The sequence below is a fragment of the Aulonocara stuartgranti genome (assembly GCF_965226115.1).
Source record: "Aulonocara stuartgranti genome assembly, chromosome: 22".
Taxonomy (NCBI): domain Eukaryota; kingdom Metazoa; phylum Chordata; class Actinopteri; order Cichliformes; family Cichlidae; genus Aulonocara; species Aulonocara stuartgranti.
Window position 1 is genome coordinate 2,625,907 of NC_138957.1, and position 14,463 is coordinate 2,640,369.

Below are 14,463 nucleotides of genomic sequence, written 5' to 3' on the forward strand. Positions count from 1 at the left end.
TCTGACTACCTTCCCTCTCTTTGTTACCATCTGACTACACTTCTCCAGTCCGAACGACATTCCAATGTCATTGCTGTATAGCCTGGTAGTGTGGATCAGTGAATCGATGTCTCGTTCACTCTTGGCATACAGCTTGATGTCATCCATGTACAGGAGGTGGCTGACAACTGCTCCGTTCCGTAGTCGGTATCCGTAGCCAGTCTTGTTAATGATCTCACTGAGGGGGTTCAGGCCTATGCAGAACAGCAGTGGGGACAGAGCATCTCCTTGGTAGATCCCGCACTTGATGGTGACTTGTGCTATGGGCTTGGAGTTGGCCTCTAGTGTTGTACGCCACATCCCCATTGAGTTCCTGATGAAGGCTCTTAGGGTCCCATTGATCTTGTACAATTCTAGGCATTCCAGTATCCAGCTGTGGGGCATTGAGTCATAGGCCTTCTTGTAATCAATCCAGGCAGTGCACAGGTTGGTCAGTCTGGTCTTGCAGTCTCGGCTGACTGTTCTGTCTACCAGTAGCTGGTGTTTGCGCCTCTGGTATTCTTGCCAATTCCTTTCTGTGTCCCGCTCATGTATTGACCCATGTGCCTGTTCATCTTAGCCGATATGATGCCTGACAGGAGCTTCCATGTAGTACTGAGGCAGGTTATTGGTCGGTAGTTGGAGGGGACCGGTCCCTTCTTGGGGTCCTTGGGGATCAGGACCGTCCGACCTTCGGTTAGCCATTCCGGGTGTTTCTCGTTAACTAAATGAACCAGCTGCTGTGAACCATATATATACAGTGTGTGTGTGTATATATATATATATATATATATATACACATATATATTAGGGATGCAATGATACACAAAATTCACGGTTCGGTTCGGTTCGATACTTTGGTGTCACGGTTCGATATTTTTTCGATACAAAAAAATGTTCATGCCTTTTTAATTTGTCATTTATTAAAATTATAAATATATATTTTAACTCAAAAGTACAGTTTTTAAATTTAACCCTAACCCTTGTGCGTGTTTTTTATTTTGACAGCGAATGCGCACCTGCGGACCACTTATGTGCAGCCCTGGTTATTTAGCTCGTCATATTGCAGCCACAGAAATTATTTTGTCCATGAAACCATAAAGCTGCACTTTCTTTTTGCCTTATAGTTTGGAAAAGAGAGTTTATTACAGAGAAATGTCTCTTTCCAAAATAAAAGCTATACTATCCGCTTCTTCTGGGCTATATTCTCAGCAGCATATTAAACATATAAGGAGAATCATGTGCTAACAGCTGTCTAAATGACTCGGCTAAAGTTAGTAGCATGCTTGCTTGTTTTTTTTCTGCTTCCACTTGTCTTTGCACTAGGATGATGTCGGCGTAAATGTGCAGTCATATTCGTTGTGTTCCCACTAGTGCTTTCAGGTTAATCTCGTTGAAATGACCTTAACGCCACAACACGGCAAATCTCCGTTAACGAGCTATCGCCGATCGCCCCGTGCATGGGGCTAGACGGCCAACACGTTAACGAGCTAACTGTGCTAACACACTAGTTCCCACCCATGTAATTGAGCATTGCATGGCACATCCAACATACTGTTTTACTTTAGTGCATGACTCGCTTACCTTCAGGGTCATACGTCACATGAAAACCAAAATAATTCCAAACGCCAGATCTGAATGAGGGTGTGGGAGGTCCATGTTGCAAGGAGAGCTTAACTTCTGTCTCGCTAGCTTGCCCTGCGCTCTTCCTTCTGACGATGCTGTCTGTGTTGAGCGCTCAGTGAATCTGCGTTCGACTACTCCGCCTAGGCTGCACTGTCGAGCCTAGGCGGAGTAGTCGAACGCAGATTCACTGAGCTCTCAACACAGACAGCATCGTCAGAAGGAAAGTTGATAAAATAAATTAAAAATTTTGTATTGTTCGATACATATGCGTACCGAACCGAAAGCACTGTATCGAACGATTCAATATCGATACGAATATCGTTGCACCCCTAATATATATATATATATTAGTGCTGTCAATAGATTAAAAAAAATTAACTAACTAATCTCACAATTTTCTGTTATTAATTGCGATTAATCTCAATTACTTTATTAATAGCCTGGCTCCAATTACATTTTTTTATTCTTTATATTTTAAGTAATTATCGTTGTTCACCGAAGTCCAGTGGTCTCCGGTGAGAGCGACATTCCTTACTTGCACAAGCTTGCTGGACTGCTGAGCCCTCTGGTCCCCATACAAAGTGTGCAGTCTCGACACAATGGTTCCTCTCGAGGGCAGATTGTAACACTCATCTCCTGATGCAGCACGAATGACTTCTCTCAGTCCATCATCTTCTACTATGCTAACTGGTTGGCAGTTTTTAGCTATCCAAACAACCAAGGAATTGGTTACCTTTTCTCTCACATTTTTTGTTATTCGTCCACAAGCACCATACTCCTGAAGCGTAGACTGGCGAGGTCCCGTAGAGGTGGATTCAGTTAGGTGTTTTGCTCTCAGGTGATACGCCAGTGATGAACTGCTTCTGTGGTACTTGAATTCAGCGTTGCAAATTGTGCATCTTACTCTCGTTTTGTCCAACAAGCCATCAGGCAACTTCTTAAAGAGAAACTTTCCACCCAAAAGTCCGCCCTCGTCCATGCTTGCGTGTGTTAGCTAGTGTTAGCTAGATAGTAGCATGGTGTCACTTCTTCTTCTTCTTCTAATCATTTCTGTCAGGCCAAACGCCAGCATAGCACACTGTTGCCCCCTCCTCCAGAGGTGCTCATGAATTTAAAGGTCTTAGATTACAGGAAATTAATAAAAAAACAAAATCAGCGTTAAATTTTTTTAATGCATTAAACATTTCGCGTTGATCTTAACAATTAACGCGATAATTTTGACAGCACTAATATATATATATATATATATATATATATATATATATATATATATATATATATATATATATAGCTGGAGAAATACCAAGGGCTCAGAGAAGAGCTCGAGAGGATGTGGAGGGTGAAGGTAATGGTGGTCCCCGTGGTAATCGGAGCACTAGGTGCGGTGACTCCCAAGCTAGGCGAGTGGCTCCAGCAGATCCCGGGAACAACATCAGAGATCTCTGTCCAGAAGAGCGCAGTCCTGGGAACAGCTAAGATAGCTAAGATACTGCGCAGGACCCTCAAGCTCCCAGGCCTCTGGTAGAGGACCCGAGCTTGAAGGATAAACCGCCCGCAGGGGCGTGCTGGGTGTTTTGTTTTTTTTTTCTTTTTTTTATATATATATATTCAGATAATTTAAAAAAATGTTCATTTACCTGTTACTACCACACACCAAATCCGATCATTGGTACTTCCTGGCTTGTGTAGCCACGAGGTAACAAAAGCTCTGCGCCCTAGCATCCTGGTGTCACGGTCCCCCAGTTCAAACGTCCAACCACTGCCATGGTGGGAACAACAGTTCTTGCGGCCGACCCAGTGGACCGCAAGCAGGCAAAACCCGCTACGGGTCAGGCAGTGGTGGGAAAACAGTTCGGGCGGCCTACCTCCAACCCCATGATGGAAGCGGAACGCTTCAGGCGGCCTGCCACGGATCCGGTGGCGGCGGCGCTGCTCCTCCAGCGGCCTGCCACGGGTCCGGTGGCGGCGGAACGGTTCTGGTGGCCTGCCACGGGTCCGATGGCAACGTCGCTGCTCCGGTGAGCAACAGCGAGGCGTGGCACATGGTCTATGACGCGCCGGTCGCTGACGTGGACGCACTGGACGTGGATGGCGTGGAGGCCGCGCTAGACGTGGAGGTCCCTCCGGTTCGCTGACCTCCGGCTGAGCGGGCCCCTCCTCGGCTGGCAGCGAGAGCCCCTCCTCGGCTGGCAGCGCCGGTTGTTCCTTCCGCTCGCCGAGCTCCTCTGCTGGTGGTTCGCTGAGCTCCTCCGGCTCGCTGAGCTCCTCCGGCTCGCTGAGCTCCTCCGGCTCGGGCATGCTGAGCTCCTCCGGCTCGCTGAGCTCCACAGCTAACAGTAGACTTGCACTAACCTTGCACAATACACTTAAGACTGACGGGAAGTCACTCAACGATCCAGCGTCGAGGAGCTCTCAGCCACACTGTTTTGAAGCTCCTCTGACGAGGCTTGATCGGCGCCAGGTGTGTGTGGATTCCTGGGTGGGACCGGTCAGCTGGCAGGGCCACACCCACCAGGCCTAAAAGTGCCTGCCACGACCGCACCCTCACATACACAAGCACACACCCCTAAACACCTGACAGTACACCAACACGGAAAAACAGGACAGCAGACACAACCATAATAACAACAACCACAATAATGATAATAATAATAATAATAATAATAATAATAATAATAATAATAAATAATAATAATAACTACAATAGTAGTCCACACTGCTCACGGACCCCGAATCCCTGGAACTGGGTCCGTGACACCTGGAGCACTTCTGTTTTGTTTTGGAGTTTGTACTGTGCCTCAGCAGAGCAACAAATATCATCATAGACAGTTCCCATCCTGTTTTTAACTTGTTCAGCCTGCTTCCATCAGGGAAGTGCTACAGGTGCCCCCAAAGCCATAACCACCCTTAACTCGTACACACACACCAATAACACAGTCCCACACAGCCATTTTCCCATTTCCCTTTATAAACCACCACTGTGCAATAATAAATTCTATGCGCAATAACCCAAACTGTATATACAAAACAAACTATTTATTTACCTATTTACTTTTTTCTTCTTACACCAGATTGTATATTTGTACATTTTTATACATTTTATATATGTAGCGCAGCAGAACTGTGCCCCCCCTAACCCTCCCCCCCTACATGTTTGCACTGAGTTGGAGATGTATCTTATTTAACAAATGTCTATTCTAAATAATAAAGGTTGAGTTTAAGGATAAAGTGACTGAAATGAACCCAGAACTGAACTGTGTATTTTTCGATTGTATTATATCCTAGGAGGCATTGTGTAACTCAATACTAAAAAATAACATGGTAGTTGATGTTGTCACTAAGTAGCTCTACAGTATAGTGGATTACACATTTGCCTAAGTAGTGAACAAACCTTGGTGGCTGTGTCAGGAAGCTGTAAACCTGCCGTAGTGACCACTTGTGAGCAAGGAAGTAGTTTGTTAATGTTGTGAATAGTTCCCTTCATCAGGGCAAGAGCACTGAATCACAAACAGTTTGTTGCACTTTTGGAGGAGCGTAAGACTGAACATGCTAACACAGGATGCTACACAGGTGTCAGGTGCTCAGCTGGGACAAAGTGCTGAAAAGAGTGTCACTGCAGTTTGTTTGTTAGTCCTTTTTGACTCGACCTTCATAAGTGAACAAACATAAACAAAAACTAGTTAGAGATCCTCTCTCACAATTGGTCCACTGTCCTTTGCATTTCCACCTCAGACACTGAATTTGAATGTTGATAAATAGTAATAACATTTTTGCATTTTTATTACAATTCCAATTTCATTTTGTTTTCAATTTCATAACCCTCACTCCTGTGTCCTGGTCATTTGTTAGCACTAATACTACCCCACTGACAACTGTGCTACAATTTTCGATTGCTTCTCAGGTGGAGTCCAGTGTCCAAACATCAGTGCTCTGCAGGAGGTGAGAAGGTGCAATGACCATCCCTGTACTGTCTACCACTGGCAAACTGGTCCATGGGGACAATGCATCGAGGACTCTTTCATTCCATCAACCAACACATCTGTGGGCCGTACTCGTGGAGATGATGTCTCCTGTTCTGTGGGGATGCAAACCCGCAAAGTCATTTGTGTCCGGGTGAATGTGGGCCAGGTTCCTCCCAAAAAGTAAGAAAACCTAATCAGCATATTTTGGCATATGACCGAATACTCTATTGCACGTCTTGTGAAGTTGAAAGGGCATGAAATTGTCCCAGTTCATTACCAGTACAAAAACTGAACAAAAATATCTATCCATGTAAAATTATTCTGGGACTTTTTCACCTTCTCTCTTATTTTTATGTTTTGACTGTCTGTTCTGTCACTTGTGATAACATTGTATGCACACATCAATGCAACTGGATTGTGTGAACTGATATTTTAAATAAATATGCTTTTCTGATTTATCTCCAGATGAAATGGATAGATGAGTCTGGCTAAATTGTTCAACATGTAAAACAAACAATGTCAGACAATGTTTAAAGATAGATGTGAGGGCGGGGTTCGCCGGTGTGTTTGTGAACAGGACCCAAAAGCAGACGCTGAGAGAGGAACTGCACGTTTTCAACAAAAAATGAGCCTTTATTATGGCTGATTGTCATGAACAAAAACTAGGAAAGGCGAACAGGGCAAGTGCGAACTGAAAAACATAAACTGGAAAACTACAAAAACTGTGACGAGACTGATGACTGACGAGACTTGGAGGAAAACCAGATGACGTGACAACGAACAAAGGAAGACAGGACTTAAATACACAGGAGGTGATCAGGGGAAGCTCAATGCAGTGGTGATGGGATTCATAATTAACTCGTTTGGTGCTCACAAACGTCTTTTGACGAAATGTCAGGGAACTTGACAAGAATTGGAAGCACCTAAAAATAATGTGACCCTTCTTATTATAATATTGCGCCAATCTGATTGCACTTGATGCAGTTTTTATTGCATCATCCTGGTAGTCAGTGGAGCTTGAAAAGAACAGGACTTCAAGTTTCCTGAAGACATTTTACCTCTCAATTTGCAAAAAATAAATAATAAAAACTCAACAGCACTAAGTCCTGTTGCTTTTAAATCTGTTTTCACCTGTTTAGCAGGAGTGGAGCAGGTGGAGGTTTGCCTGGTGCCGCAGCAGTCATGTCAGTGGGCGGGATCCGGGGGTTTCTCTGTGAATGTCACGTTCCCGTGGCAGCGTGCTTGGTGCTCGCTCAGATTTGAAATTTAATTTTTCACTGTAGAAAGAGGTTTTCTTCCCACACAGAGTGTACAGCCAACGCTAATGTTTTTGTCACTTTTTAAAACTCAAAGTAGTGTGAGTACTTCCAAGCTTTAAACGCTGCATGGTCGTACTCTCTCCTGCACTCCATATTATCCATTGTTGATCTGTTGCTGCCACGAACGTCGCACACTTGTATGTCATTGTCATGAGACACTCTCACAAACAAAAACACCGTTTAGTAACGCGGCAACGAGGCATGCTTATGGGAAAGTAAATAATCTAACTACTTTTTTCAATAGCAATCCCTTACTTTACTCGTTACTTGCAAAAAGTAATCGGATCACGCGTTACTGCCCAGTTTGCAATAAGAAATATTTCTGTTCTATCTTCCAATGTACACATACACAAAAAACTCAGCAAGGCTTTAGCTGTCAGTTGAGAAAGCATCACGCCAAAAACATCAGTTTAGACTTGAGAAACAGAAGTTTTGATTCTTAGAGAGCACAGTGGAGTAAGAAGTATCATCAGAATAAGACTGGTAGAGGTAAGAAGCAAAAGATTTTAAGCACTGCCTCCATAAGACTAAAGTGAACTTTACTGATGAGGCCCAAAGTCATGATTTCATCCTGTTGAATGTTTGTGAACTGAAGACCGAGGTCCGTGCCGAAGACGATCAAATCTGGAGGAGATTCGTCAAAGAAGAATGAGCTGGGATTGCTCTGGAGACATGTGTGAGACTTCTGCAGGATGTTATCCAGCAAAAAACGATACGCAATTAACTGTTATCATCAAGGGGGAAATTTTTACATTTGTCATGTTATTCCACAAATTTTATTAATATTTTAAGTAGACATTTTAGAAACATGTTATAAAACGTCATGGAATTTGTTTTTACAGTGCAGTGTGTTCACTGCGGCTCTATCAGATTTTCAAGGGTACTCTGTGTGTGTGTGACATGTCAGTGATGTACTTTCAGGTGTCCGGAGAGTGTTCGTCCAGACACTGTCAGGCCATGTTTGCTGCCATGCAAGAGAGACTGTATTGTCACCCCATACAGTGATTGGAGCCCCTGTCCATCAACATGTCAGACAGGTAGACTCAATGCACACATTAATGCTTCTAACAATGTTAGAAAGGCCACAAACAGCTAGAATGTGCCTGTGTAAAGCAGGCACCCCAATAATAAAGCACAGAAAATATGCAAATCATTATTTTAGCTGTAGCAGATAAATAATAGCAGCAGCCTCTTCACTGAAAAGGAATATCAGATATCCCAGTTCTCTTGTGAATGTTGTGACATGTTTAATAAATGCCATGGAAATGCAGTGTTTCCAACAAAGGTTCCCAGGGTTAGATCCCCAAGGATGTTACCTAGTGGAGATGGCAAGCAATGTGGGAGAAGACGTTTGACGGTCCAGTTATTGTTGTTTTTGTTCTTTTTAAGCTAAGGTATGATGAAAAAGGATTGTATAGCAATAGTGAGGGCTATTTCGGTGGAGGCTGACACTTCTGATGTAGCAGCTGCTTGAATTCAATTCAGTTCAGTTTTATTTATAAAGCATCAAATCACAACATCAGTCCCCTCAAGGTGCTTTATATTGAAGAGTCTTTACTTTATATTGCAAGGTAAAGACTCTACAATATAAAGGAACACGTTTCCATGTAAATATGGAAAACCAGAAGCCAAACAAATGAGTCACTCTATTTCATTCAATCTGCACACAATTACAATTTCATCTCTCTTATACAAGCTTTAATAGAGTGAATGTTCCAGAGACATCTTTGTTGTTTGTTACATTCTCAGATCCTTTGGTCACGTTGAAGTGTGCATTAGGCTTATAAGATGCTTACTTTTAGAAGTAATAGTCCAGCTGCAATGCATCCCCAAACCATTTTCATCCTTAATAAATTATCCAAACTCAATCACTGGAAGCTTTAACCTGATATAGTAATCCTGATAGAAGTGGACTTCCTGTAAAGTCAATTATCTCTAACTGTCAGGTTGTATTGGATACCATAGAGCAGATAATGGAGATGACATTTGAGATTTCACTCAATTATATTAGCCTCTCCTTGAAATGCTGTCTTCTTGTACAGGGTGAGGAATTACATAAGTATGCTAGGTAGGCTAATAATATATATTCTCAGAGGACACCAAATACATCCTATCTTTAAAAAACAGCTTTAAAGATTCAGGGCATATTGGTAACTTCAGTTTAAAGGATCAGTGTGTTCTCTTGTGGCTTCCCCTAGGCGGTAACACTAAAAAGAAGCAATACAGGAAACGGCTCATCATCCAGTTGCCAGCTAACGGAGGACAGGACTGCCCTGAGGTACTGACCCAGGAAAGAGATTGTGAGACTCCCTCTGTCTGTGAGGGATACAGGTATGGGTCCTGTTCAATAAATACGCATTCATGCATGAATTTAAATGCTATTAATATAGTTTAAATCATTGTACACCGCTCAGACACAAAAATATAAGGAATACTTTTTAGATCAGAGAATAGCATCAAGTCAGTTAAACATCTGGGATGTTGATTTGGTAACTGCATTAAAGGGGCAACAATGAGAAACCCCCAAACAGGAATGGTTTTACACGTGGAGGACATTGACATTTTTTCCATCCTCATCATTTCTGTGTTTTTTCACTCAGTGTCAGAAGAGAACCACTTTTGTATCAGTACTAATGTTATGTTGAAATGTGTGTGAAAAAGCCATTCTTAACATGAACAACCGAAATGAACATGGCTCAGGAAAAGGCAGACGACTACTGTGTCTGGTTGGGGGTGAGCGGAGGGAGACGAGACAAAGGACTCATTGTGAAAATCCAGACTACATATTACAAATATTTATTAATTAAAGAAAAGGGTTTGCAAAGAAGAAATGCATCTTGAGCTGGTTCTACGGTAAGCTGAAGGCTCTGCCTCCTGTTTTGCTTTTAAATATCCCAGGAACCACAAGCGAGCCTGTGGGCTGCGAGAAAAGTGCTCTATTGGGGTGATATGGTACTATGAGTTCATAAAGATAGGATGGGGCCTGATTATTTGAGACCTTTAGTCCCCGTCAGCACACTCGCTGCATCGTTTTGGATCAACTGAAGGCTTTCCAGGGAGTTTTTAGGAAATCCTGATAATAATAATAAAACGATAAATGCATGAACTATTTTTTCAGTATAACTCTGAGAAAAGATGATTCTAATTTTACAGATACTCTGCAACGACGAGTGCAATATCTCCAAAATTAGAATCTAAAATTAGAAACACTCCAGCATAAGATAAGCATTTTTATTGTCAGTGTTGCAGAAGCAATGAATAATAGTGTAGCAGCATAAAGCCAAAATATTATTTACATTATATAAATATAATGTCAGAATCGACTCCAGCATCCCTTACAGTGCTGCAGAAGGTCAAGGTAATGCCAGCAAGTGTCTGTCATTTTTATGATCCAGTGCAAAAACCTAGAGGCCATCCAGGTCTTTATATCTTTAAGACATTCCTACAGTTTAACTATATTATGAACACAGGGATAACACACACATATTAATTAAAATGTCTCACACATGTCTCAGCCTCCACCACTCTCAGCACTGGAGCCCCCCAGGGGTGTGTTCTGAGCCCCCTGCTGTACTCTCTGTACACATATGACTGTGTGGCCACTACCAGCTCCACCACCATCATTAAGTTTGCTGACGACACCGTCGTGATGGGCCTGATCTCTGACAACAACGAGACGGCCTACCTGAAGGAGATTAGGAATCTGGAGAACTGGTGCCAGAGGAACAACCTCCTTCTAAACGTCAGTAAGACAAAGGAGCTGATAGTGGACTTCAGCACTAAGCAGGAGAGGAACTACCAGACCCCCGTCATCAACGAGTGCCCAGTGGAGAGAGTGGACAGCTTCAAATACCTCGGAGTTCACATCACGACCAGGAAGGCTAGGCAGCGCCTGTATCACCTACGACAACTGAGGAAGTTCAGGGTCTCTCCAAAGATCCTCAGGATTCTATACAGGTGCTGTGGAGATCGTGGTTTGGGAACAGCTGTGTGAAGGACCAAAAAGCTCTCCAGAGAGTGATCCGTACAGCAGAACGCTGCTGCAGGATTGCTCTCCCCCCGCTTCAGGACACCTACACCAGGAGATGCCGGACTAGAGCAGCGCAGATACTGAAGGACCCGTCCCATCCTGGCAACAAACTGTTCCAACTTCTGCAATCTGGTAGAAGGTTCAGCATCATCCGGGCAAGGACAGAGAGACTCAAGAGGAGCTTCTATCCCCAAGCCATCCGTGCCCTAAACACACACACCCGCCCTCTCACATCATCTATAATTGACTGAGTCAGGACTTCCAGACACTAAACCAAGGCACAATGTACATTTCAATTCCTTTAATTTTAAATATGTTTATATTGTCTATCCTGTAAAATAGTCAGATGTCTATTCATATTAATGTACAGAATTCACCTGCTTGCTGCTACTACTGCACATTCACCCAATGTATATACTAGAGATGGCACGATACCACTTTTTTATGTCCGATACCGATATCATAAATTTGGATATCTGCCGATACCGATATGAATCCGATATAGTGTTTTTTAATCAACAAAACTGTTTTTTAAATATCTTGCTGCATTTTGTATAAGTTCATACTCAAGTTTAAAACAACAACTACACTAAAGCTATTCTGTTACACCTGTATGCAAAAAAAAATATTTCATAGTTCAGCAATACTGATCAATCTAATAAACTTAAACCTACACCATCCTCCCTATTCTGGTATTTTAAAGAGTACTTAGCGTAAATATTAAGCAACCCAACTAATAGGGTTCCAACTCCCAGCAACAACAAAAATAAATGAATAAAAAATAGGGAACCACCCCTCACGCTCCACCTCATGATGCTTAATCGACGTAATCAACCTTAATTTGATGCAGTGTGAAAAAAAAATGCACAGAAATCAATTATTTTTCAAGAAATATTAAATAGATTCAACATCTTTCTTCAACAAAATTGCAGACTGCACAGATGGTACCTTCCCAAAGGAAAAAGTACTATAGCTTACTAGGGTATATATTAGACTTAATAGTCACTATATACAGTAATTGACTTCTATTCATTTTACATCAAATTAAAACTTTGGGTGTCAGATAATTATTTATTAAAAGCTTGACATTTTAAATGAGAATAAGAAAGAAAAGTATGTCTTTGTGCCCCCTTTTCCCTGTTAATGCCCTATCGGCCCCCCTGGCTAAACTTTGCTAGATCCGCCCCTGCACAGTTACCAGCGTCAGCTACATAGAAAAAGATCCTCGAGTAGAAAGTAATATTAAATAAATTCTAACAACAGCTGATCAAGCTTAAACGTGCTGCTGTTGTTCAGCCGCTGGTTTCCTCTTTCTGGTGCAAAGTGGGCCAAAAGCAAACAAGAGAGACGGACTCGCAACAGAAAAGCCGATCAGCTGATCGTTAAGCAGTTTCATGATTGAAGTAGCAGCAAGAGGAGGCAGTCGCTCCATATATCGCTTGTTAAGCTTAACACAGGAATGCTTTACAAACATTCAGAGATGGACTTACACACTTGCTTTACTTCTCTCGGGGATAACTTTGTCGGAGATGAAATGCCGGGTTGCTAGCGAAGCTCCACATGCTATCCAGACCACCGACAGGTCCCGCATGCCACAGCCGCTCTATCACGTGATGCATACTGCTCCGACGTGCTAACGTTCTGAGGTGAGTTACGGCGTGTTGCAAGTTTTGTGAGGTGCTTTCGTGATATTTAATTGATCGGATTACATGTTTTATTTTTCTCCGATATCCGATCCAGTAATTTAGGTCAGTATCGGACCGATACCGATACGTAATATCGGATCGGTCCATCTCTAGTATATACTACATATATATATATATATATATATATATATATATATATAATGTTTTTCCTCTACACCCCCCCCCCCCCCCCCCCAAGTTTTTTGCACATGTCGAGGAGCGTGTCAGGCTACATTTCACTGTGTGTTATACTTGTATAACTATGCATGTGACAAATAAAGAACCTTGACCTTGACCACGCAGGACCTGTCATGGTCCTGTCACATCAACACCGTGGTGAAAAAGGCTCGTCAGCGTCTCTACCACCTCAGACGCTTGAGAGACTTCCAACTGCCCTCCAAGGTGCTCAGGAACTTTTACTCGTGCACCATAGAGAGCATCCTGACGGGAAACATCTTAACCTGGTTCGGAAACAGCACCATGCAGGACAGACGAGCTCTACAGAGGGTTGTGCGGTCAGCTGAGCGCACCATCCGCTCCGAGCTCCCTGACCTGCACTCAATCTACAGCAGGCGGTGCTGGACCAAGGCCAGGAAGATCGTGAAGGACCTCAGCCATCCCAACAACAGACTGTTCTCTCTGTTGAGGTCAGGAAAGCGATTCCGCTCCCTGAAGACCAACACAGAGAGACTGAGGAGGAGCTTCTTCCCGCAGGCGATACGGTCTCTCAATCACACCACCACACAGTACTGACCCACACATACAGTTCTTACACACACACTGGACTTTCTGGACTTTGGTTTTGCACAACACTGGTCACTATATTCTTCATTTCCAGTTAATACTTGTACAGCTGCTGTTATTGTGTGTATATTTATTTATATTTAGATTTCTTCATACATTCTTATATAGTTCTATATTGTGTATTGTGTATTTTGTTGTACAGTTATTTTATTTTCAACTTTAATTTATATATTTTATCTTATTCTTTCCCAGTTAAATTTACCCTTCATTCTAATTTGTGTTGTACAGTTATTTCATTTTTAACCTTAATTTATATTTTATTCCTTCCTAGTTAAATTTACACTGTATAATTTTTCATATTTATTTCCTATCTTATTCATAGCCTTTTCCTTTTGTTTTCTTTAGGTCACGAGCAGTTGTCTAAGCATTTCACTGCATATCGTACTGTGTATGACTGTGTACCTGACAAATAAAATTTGAATTTGAATTTGATTTGATTTAAAAGGTGATTATCGTCTGCAAAGCAATGAAAATATATGCTGTGCCTTTGAATGATATTGCACAATCACAGAAATTAATCCACTGTCAGAGGCTACAAGAAGATGATTTGACCTTCACTAAAGCTGTTTCTGTACAGTTATGAATTCTGAATGAAACGCTTCAAATAAACTGTTCCTCTGCAGGTGAGCAGTTAACTGGTTTCATACTATTCTTTTATGAAAGTTTGAGATGAAAGGAAAGTTGGAGATTGGTGCAGCTAAGCCACCCGATGGCTTTTTAAGTCATGGATTAATTACTGCCACCGTAAAGGCTCGTGGTATGTAGCACATTAATATAGAAAGATTAATCATATTAATCTGATAACATGTATTATCTGATAATACAATATATTTAAAGCCAGTCTAATAAAGTTTGTTAATCCTAACTTCATGTTTATAATAAACAAGCTCCTTCACAAGTTAAAAAAAAAAGTGGGGGGACTTTTTTCACTCAGTACCTGCCAAAAACTAATATGCAGTGCTGAATATGATGTTTTCTTGTGATGGCCAAATATGAACAAAGTAGACCAGTTCAATTTT

The 14,463-nt window shown here is 42.1% G+C and overlaps 1 protein-coding gene across 1 annotated transcript in view; it reads left to right on the forward strand.

Moving 5' to 3' along the window:
* LOC309698623 (thrombospondin type-1 domain-containing protein 7A-like) overlaps nt 1-14,463 on the forward strand; it is a 180,982-nt gene that overhangs the window by 108,579 nt on the left and 57,940 nt on the right. The window contains exons 8-10 of the mRNA XM_082521193.1: nt 5,546-5,786; nt 7,847-7,962; nt 9,124-9,256. Coding sequence (XP_082377319.1) covers nt 5,546-5,786; nt 7,847-7,962; nt 9,124-9,256 — 490 coding nt within the window. The remainder of the gene's footprint in view (nt 1-5,545; nt 5,787-7,846; nt 7,963-9,123; nt 9,257-14,463) is intronic.